Source organism: Uranotaenia lowii, chromosome 2 (assembly GCF_029784155.1).
Source record: "Uranotaenia lowii strain MFRU-FL chromosome 2, ASM2978415v1, whole genome shotgun sequence".
Classification (NCBI taxonomy): domain Eukaryota; kingdom Metazoa; phylum Arthropoda; class Insecta; order Diptera; family Culicidae; genus Uranotaenia; species Uranotaenia lowii.
In genome coordinates, this window is record NC_073692.1 from 419,291,378 (window position 1) to 419,300,666 (window position 9,289).

A 9,289-nucleotide genomic window follows, 5' to 3' on the forward strand; every position below is an offset into this window, starting at 1 on the left:
TCTTACTGGAAATAGATCTGGTGAGACTGTTAACCTTGAAACAAAAACTTCAACAAAAAGCAACAAAAACATGAAGTTATGAACTAATGATAATGACATCTAATTCTGAAACAAGTCATTCGTATACGAGTGATCAAACGGAAACCATTCAAACGACAAAATCATAATGTTCGGTTGGGAACGAATGCGCATGACCAAAATGGAGAGATTTTCCAAGGATTTCCACGAAGTGGCACACATGCTTGATGGTTGGTGTCGAAGGAAACAGGATAACAGTAATGGTTAAAGCGTATGCTGCAAACATTCTGGATAACGTTTTCTAGACAAACATTTGATTTTGGTTTGCTGGTAAAAAAGTTGGGATATCCAATGAGCTGTAGCTGCAAGGATACAAACCGTTAGAACAGTTCATAACCAAAATTGCACAAGTATGGTTTTAAGGGTGGGAATCTGGAATACTGTAGAGAGCGAAAGAAGAATAGTACTACTATGTGTTTTGTTTGTTTAAATAGAAATGATTGTAAATCATCAAAATTTACTACCTACTACAGTTTGTTTTGAATTGTTTTACGGATAAATCGAGCATAATTTTACTTTTTTTTTTGGACGTAGCAATTGGCGTTGAGGACCAAAAATATGAAAAAAGTGCGCGAAATAAGAATAGTACCACATGTGTTTTTCAACAAAAACTCGATTATTTCTATAACTTTACTGATTAAAAGGGAATAATAATTCTTCTACGAGTTATTTGAATTATAATTGCATTTTTAGAAAATTTCTAGAATTCCAAAGGTTTTCAGAGGTTTTAAAATAGGGTTTTAAAATATTCTCCTCTTGCGTTAAGGAATTTGATATTTGAGCTATAATCTATATATATAAAACAGGGAGAGAGACAGCCCATACAGAAATGTGCGAACACGCAAAACTCTTCACTGGATCATCCGATTTGCATGCGATTTTTTTTGTTGTGTTCGTCTTCGCGCGAAGAAAATCACAACGGAGAGATAATTTCGAAAAGTTTTTGTGGAATTTGAAAATTAATTATTAGTTTTTATTCGTATCAAATAAAAGTCATGACACCCAATTTCCATTTTTTTCCATTCGAATCACCCCGAGTAGGAAGGCGCCAAAAGCAATCAAGGCTTACTGATGTTCATCCATCTCTCTATAGAAAGTTTCGGCGCCCATTTTCGTTGCAAGTGTACTTTTCACGTGGCACCAGTAAAATGGATACTTGGATGTAATTTTTCACCTTCCGTATGGGGTGAAAAAAAAGGTGTATATCTATTTTCGAAAATTGTCATTTCTGCTTCAGCATCAAGGCAACTTCAACATTTTTAAAGCTGATTTATCCAAAGCTAGCCGGATTGCACGGTTAATTGATAAAACAAAATTTAAAGGGCCCGGTTAAGTCGTTAAGCCCGGTTGTAAGGATTTTGATAAAAAAAACCCGTATTTTCCGGATTTAGTCATTTCATTTGCCAAATTAAAAAAATCTCTTATTAAGTTATTATTTTTTTAAATTTTGCGTACTAAAACGGAATTTTTTGAGGAACTTTTAACATTATAATCATGCACGGTTCCTGGATGCTTAAAATACGATTCAAAATTTCTGATGTGTTTCGAAGAAACCATATTATTGAAGTGCTTTTCGTTTTAGTTTTTTTTAGTGGTTTCTGAATTAAGCCCAAATTTGCTTGGTATTGCCCGAATTTTGGATTGACAATTTTGAAACCAAATGCCCGGATATTGTTAGGTTTTTAGATCAAATAAATTTGCCTGACCAGGATACGCTCGGGAAAAATTCTGATCTCTTTTATTTACTCCGTTATTTTGTTTTGTTTATTTTCCGGTTAAATGAAAGATTGTCATATTATTTAAGAAAAATAATATTCTACGTATGACTGTGGAAGTTTTGACATATCCAAAACAACTGAACAGATAACAATGAAATATTTATGGTATAACACCAAGAGAACGTCTTATTTTTAATTATTAGAATAAGACGACCAGAAATTGATTTACTTGGTTTTTGTAAACGTCAAGAATTTAATGTTAGTTCGAGAATAGATATTGACTTTGTTATTCTATGTGAATTTCATCATAAAACCAAGGAAATGTAAGATACTATCCACTTCTTCCTTTCATACTAAGGTGCTAAAAAAATGAACAAAATTAAGGATATAAAAAGGGTTGACTTTGTAAAAATAAAGTTCATAATTTGATCCAACACTCAGTATCAGAAATCAGGAACAGATAATTGGTTCAATAACATCTTCAAATACAAGAAGCTTGGAAAATTAAAATTGTAGTCTCGACGAAAATATGATTCAAGATCCAAAACAGAGATAATGAAAACTAAATTAGATTTTCAAAGACTTTTTTGAATTTCCTTTCTGATTTGAATTCAAGATCTCAAAGTAAAAAAAGATTTCATAACCGTTTGATTTGAAATTGCTGTGAATAAAAATTCCATGTACATACACATATATCGAATGTTCTAATTTTCTTTGTTCAGCGCTAAAGCGTCCATTTCTCGATAAATATGATGAAGTTATAGTCTATATAAAAAAGATGATTTTGAAAATTAAGAGGAGATTATCTTACACAAAGAACATATCAAATGCATGATAGATAACGAAAAACAGAACGGTATATGGAAATTTGTTGATATTTATATATTTGCAGCATAGAAAAAATTTTCATACCATGAAAAGTGTTGCGCCATTTCTACAAATTTGGTACCGTAATCCGGGGTAAGATTGATCACTTTTTTCAATATTTTTCGATTATTTTTTCTGTTAAGGGGAATGTGGCATGTTTAGTATTTTTAAAACCAGTACTGGGCTCCTATGAACGTAAAACATGGTTGCAGAAATTTATTAGAAGTCTTTGAATTTGATTTAAAAATCGATTTAGTCTCTGTTCAGAATTCGATGCTTTGGGGTGACATTAATCAGTCTCTATTTTGACGGTTTTATCGAGTTTTCTTGATAATAAAGAAAACAAAAAACCATAATAATAAAATTTTAAATGCTTGTTCATCAATTTGACCTAGTTTTTAACGTTTTCTTTTAAAAAACATTTATAATCGAAAAAAGAACACTGATGCTGCATACATTTAGGGGCAAAAATTATAACAATTGCTAAATAGTTTTAGCTTCAAAATACAAATGAAATTTTACCTTCACACGTTCTTCTAGGCTCACCCACTATTACCATTTTCATTTTTTCTTCAAAGTTAACCATTTGATAGGGTTCATAGCCATTTTTCCAATACGGGCTTACTCTTGGAAAACGTCCTTTATTTTTAAATATAAAAAGTTTATCACTAAATGCCTATAAAAATAGCACTACAACTACACAAATATAAAGAAAAAAAGTTGTTCTTTCACATTCAGCAACTCGTTTGCTTCTAAATGCTTTTTGGTATCATCAGGAAAACTGTTTGTTTGCGAGCCTTGGAAAAGATAGATAGTTTAAGATTTTGAAATAACATTTTTACTAGCAGAAAACAAATTTCAAATACAAACCAAATTTTGCCTATTTGATACTCAATTAATAGGCTTTCAAACGTAGAAAACAGTTTCCAAAAATTCAAACTATAGACTTAGTTATTGATGATTATTTGGCACAATTTCATGTTGATCAAAGCTACCCCGGTGATCAATGTTACCCCGTTTTACGGTACCTGAACGATAAAGAAAATTTCAAACATGGTTTTGGCGAAAAGGGAAGACAGTTCATCAAAACTGCTTAAAATGACGACACATTTCAACAAAACATTTTTTGGCACTTATCTTCTGGTTAATAGAAATTGAAACCATCGGTGTCAAGGATTCTCTGTAAATGAAGATATTCGCTTTCCAGTTTTGTTGGAAGTCAATCTTCTTCGAAAATTTTTGCCCCTGGAGGTAGGCACTATCATAATATGACAGAAGTATTACGAAAATATTTTTAAAAAAACTGTTCACTCCGTTTGAAGGTAACAATCCAGTTTCATGAGCGTAAATAATTACTTACCTATTTTCTGCTTATTTGCATGTTCATTATTTTTGCGAAATTCAAAGCCTTAACGAAGTTTGCCGGGTCAGCTAGTACTTTATAAAACTGCTTGATTTCTTTACTAACATTCGTTAGTATGGTTAAAAATGATGAAATATAAATTAGAGGCTGAATTTGAATCCAAAAATCAGGCTACAAGTTCAAAAATACTAGGTAAAGTTTTTAAATAGTCAAACACTATTTCTCTAGTTTTAAGTCAAAGATGGCTGCACGGTCTTGCAATTAACCCTTTCCTTCCCATGGTAGCACAGGTGATCCACAACTTTGAACAGCTCGCATTTGAACTGTGCGCTTTGGATCAACACCATTTTCTCACCGAATGTGTGGATATGAGTGAAGAAACATCGCACGAAATTTGAAAAAAAATCGGTTCGCTAGGTTTTGCTTGGCAGATCAAAAGCTGCAAAAAAGTCGGATTTTTTTCGTATTTAAATCAAGTCGTCATTTGTTGTTCAATAACTTGACAAGTTTTTATAATTTCCTTCAAATAAAATTACTGATGTGCAGAAGGTTGCTTATGCAAGCAGAATCAAAAGATGGTTTACTTAGATTTCAACTAAAACATATAAATTTTTGAGTAAGTAAAGTGGATCACTGGTGATACACTGGGAACAAAACGTACTTTTCTTCTTGTGAAGCTTCTTATCAATACTCCAGAAAATCATTTCGTCAACCAAAAAATTCGCTTCAGGATAGTTATTTCATCTGCTTAAATGACCACATGTCTCGAAATATTTGTAAAAGTTCGTGATTTTCTCGAAAAACGACATGTTTTGTTTTCCTTGCGCAAAGTGTCATGGCGGCCAATTGTTCAAGGCAAAAATGAAAATTTCAAATATTTCAATAAATAGACTTTCGAGGAATGCGCATACCAAAGAAGTTTTTTAACAAATAGAATCGTTTTAGTTTGTGATCAATGAAGTGATGAAATTCCATGTTTTTTTCTGCAATTATTTCCTGTTTTTCATTTGCACCCTATGTGTTGTTATCTTCCCAATGGAGCACATATGATCCACCTCAAAACCCAAATTTTTCAAATGGATCTTTAAAGTAGGCTCAAATTATGCATCTTTTGTTCTAGAACTTCAGCTGTAAATAAATATTTCTATTTTTAAAACGAGAAAAACCTCGTGGGAAGGAAAGGGTTAAACCGAATTGATGCCCATTTTCAAACATCCGGGATTAATTCACATGTGCTGGATGATTTTGGTCAAGAATTTAGTACTTGGTGCTATGTAAACGCCCTGGAAATTCTAAAATCACTAAATCAAAAAATTAGAATTGCATCAAGGTCAATAAAATGGATTTTTTCTGGACCTAAAATCAGAATGATGTTGAACTTTCCGATTGAGCTTGATAGACCAGACGGCTAGCTGTTTTATTGGAATGATTTGCAATTGAATCGAAAGTTGAGATGAGCAGGAATTTTGTCGATTTTACATTCTTGTGCTGGTGATGTTTTGCAAATCCAGAAAAGCTTTCTGAAGCATGAACTCCAACAAAACTGTGTTGGAAAACTACCTCAAAATGATGAGTATGGGCCTAAATAAACCTGGAAAATTAATATTAAGACTTAATTTGGGTTTAAATGCAAGATAGAGCAGCCATCTACGACTTGAAACTGGAAAAAGTGTGGTTTGCTGAAAAAATCTAAGTTTTTGAATTAGAAACCTTATTCTCATTTAAAATAAACCTGGAATGATTGTTTCATCATTTCATGTCATTTTTATGAAGAAAGTAAGTAGTTTGGTAAGGAATTACAGCTCAAATATCAAATTCCTTAGTTCTTGAAGAGCATATCTTAGAACCCCCTTTTAAAACCTTTATACTCCTAAAAATGCAGTCAGCTATTCAAATAATTCGTTGAAGCATTATTATTCACTTTAACACAGTAATTTCTTTGAAATAATCTTGTTTTTGTTAAAAACCACAAGTGGTATTATTCTTATTTCGCACCCTTTTTTTTCATATTTTTGGTCCTCAACGCCAATTGCTACGTCTGAAAAAACTAAACTTATGCTTGATTTATCCGTAAAACAATTAAAAGCAAACTGTAGAAGAAAATTTTGGTGATTTTCAATCATTCCTATTTTAACAAGCAAAGACATAGTGGTAGTACTATTCTTATTTCGCTCACTGTATATAACGTTTGAAAATGTAAGGAAGCCCTAGAAATGTTCAATCGATCTAGTTTCAAAGAATTTGTTTAAAAATAACTACATATTCACCTCGATTTAATATGAATAAGAATGTTTTTTGTTTAACTGAACATTTTTCTTATCTTGACTTTTTTTTAACAAAACTGAATTCTTCAACCGTTTTTTAAGCTTCTATTCAGCAAATTGGTGAGTTCTTGAATTGTACAATTAATTTTTCAAATGTGTTTTTGGAAATACAGTTTCTTATAGATTCAAAATTCGATTTGAAAGTTCAAACCTCTGTGCCCTATTTATGATTTTGACTGAACACCAACAATTACTCATGCATAGTGAATTTGAGTAAAAGATATTCGAACAGTCTTTTAAGGAAATTCTAGTTTTATAAGGTACTTGTTAAAAAGTTTTCGGATTCTCATAAATTTGGGTATTGAAACATTTTTAAATTGTGTTATATAATCATCGTTGCAAATATCAAATTATTTATTCCATGATCTTTTCTTATTATTTCAAATTAACCATCGACTTTTTTAAAGGGTTCATAGAAAAAAGTTGAATTTCATGTTATAAAGTTTTAACCCAAATTGTTTCCCTCAGGACCAGCAACACCTCCCAAGCAACAATTTCAGCTCAAGGTAAGCACAATTTCGATAGAGCTATAGCATTAATCTTCATCAAATGCTAATGCGCATTCCATACAACACCAGAACTCTAAAGATGCTGGCTTTTGGCCCTGTTCTAGAAAAATCATTAAAACTTTTTTTTTATTTTTTTATAAATTCATTATGCTCTAAAATTTTGGGCCCCAAAGCTTTTATAAAACTTTTAAAAACATATTGTGAAAGAAAAGTTCAAGCCGTCATTTTGGATTTCAAAATATCGTCAGAATTTCAAATTCAACTTACTCTTGCAAAGCACTTTTACCTTATACGAATATTGAGGGAGATTCATTTGATTTTCAGTGATTTACATCATTTTGAAGAGTTCTCTCTCTGCCTTCGTGACGATCAGTCGTGTTTTCAACCGAGTGCTAGTTCCGAACAAAAAGGGCAACTGTTTTTCTATTTTTTGGATGTGTAATTCGGTAAGGCTGAAATGAGTCCTTCACCAGGAGACCATCCTGGTCGGACCATTCCTGAATGGATGGACACGGAAAACCTGCAAGGAAGGCTTTACTATATGTTCCTTCGCGCTAAACCTGGTCACACACTCCCCAAGAACCCTTTCGTTATTGGGAGATCAGTTGAAGAATATGCCGGAAAGGTGGAGGGAGGTTTCTATGAAAAGCGAAAGTCATGGTACGTGGTAAAAATACGGAGTAAAGATCAAGGTAGGAAACTTTTCACTCTTACTGCTTTGAAAGATGGTACGCCAATTGAAATTGGTCGCCATCCGGAGCTTAACACGCGGAAATTTGTCGTTTTTTGCAACGAAGTAGAAGACATGACCGACAAACAACTAGAGGAAGAGCTTGCTTCTCAAAAGATAACGAATGTCCGTCGCATTACAAAAAAAATTGCCGGTAAAATTGTTAACACTCCAACTCTAGTGTTAACAATTAACTGTACCGTGATACCTGAGTTCATCAATTTTGGTTTACTCAGGGTCAGAACTAGACCGTACTATCCGCAACCGATGCTGTGCCGTCGGTGTTTAACTTACGGCCACCCAAAAATACGATGCCAGAACGAAATAGCTTGCAACATTTGTTCCTCTAACCACGAAAGCCAAAATTGCACATCGAAAGTAAAATTCTGTCAGAACTGCAAACAAAACCATTCGCCGACTGATAGGGCTTGCCCTATATGGATGTTTGAATCTGCAGCACTTAAGCTTAAGACCGAACAAAAGATAACATTAACAGCCGCACGCAAGCAAATCGAAAGAAACAGCACCAACTCTAGCTACGCCGACGTCGTAAAGCGACAAATTCAAGCGCATAACAATATAGCCCGCAAAACTCAACCAGTTAAGAAAGCACCACAACCAGAAGATCCTGAGAAAAAAGAAGATCAACAACAACAGCAGCAACCAACGAAGCCAATATCGATAAGAGATCACCTCACCGCAGAACCAAAAACATCAGTTCCCGTGCTGGAATCTGATTCCCCCCCAAGGAAGAGAACCACTTCACAGCCAACCCCTCCCGTGACGGTCGAAAATGTGGAAGATAAAAATCTACACACAGTTGACGACAACTGCACAATATTGACCCGTGCACGGGCCGCTCGTATGCAAACCTATCCTCACTCCTCTACCCTTCCCAAATCCTGACCTTCCGTCATTCCCCCCCTCAATAGTTGTATTATATAATTGACCCACGGCCCCTAAAAACTTGTAAAAGTAAAATAGCCTAAAATAAACTATTTGAATTAAAAAAAAAAAAATAAACATCATTTTGAACTCAAGGGGAAGCCGCCGATTCGACTTTTTGTGGTTCAGCCCTTAAATCCAAGACCCATATTCTGGTGGTTTCAAGCAATTTTAAGCCATTGACAACATTTTAAAGTTATGTGGAAGCCGTCTTTTTGGATTTCAAGATGGTGTCAGATAGATCAACCAATACACAAAATGTGGAGTTTTCAAGCAGTTTTCAGTGATTCATAGCATAGTGGATTCAAAAGAATTTAGAGGTACGCAAATACGTTTACAAAAAAGATCTGGGTGGAAATCGGGTCCAGTGGACAAAACTTTGGACCGGAAAGATAAGAAAACTGCCTTAGTTCAGGATGTGGCCAGAGGGTGGATACCCTCTCAGCACTGTCCATCATACCTTGGAAAAATTGAGTCTAAAGATATGTAAGAAGCAGAAGAAGCCAAAGGGTGTCAAAATCGAGCTGCTTCTGCCAAACTATTTAAGAGCTTGTTAATTATGTGATCAAATGGTGTGTGGAAAATCGGTGTGCGTTAGCATCGACAACTAAACCTACTGCAAAACGTATTCAGGTTACCAGTTTTACACTGTTAGGGATGGCCAAAGTAATATCGTTTACGTTAGAACATTTTTGTGCCCATGCCAAATCGTTTTTGAGGAAACATATGAAGCCTGCAGATATTTTCGAAAAATA

The 9,289-nt window shown here is 33.9% G+C and overlaps 1 protein-coding gene across 1 annotated transcript; it reads left to right on the forward strand.

Annotated features, from left to right (window-relative positions):
- The first annotated feature begins 7,316 nt into the window (after positions 1-7,316).
- Positions 7,317-8,495, forward strand: LOC129743451 (uncharacterized). The gene has a single exon (XM_055735487.1). The coding sequence runs from the start codon at positions 7,317-7,319 to the stop codon at positions 8,493-8,495; it is 1,179 nt and encodes a 392-aa protein (XP_055591462.1).
- Positions 8,496-9,289: the final 794 nt, after the last annotated feature.

Coding starts and splice junctions, on each gene's coding strand:
- LOC129743451 (XM_055735487.1), top strand. CDS start 7,317: ATGAGTCCTTCACCAGGAGACCATCCTGGTCGGACCATTCCTGAATGG.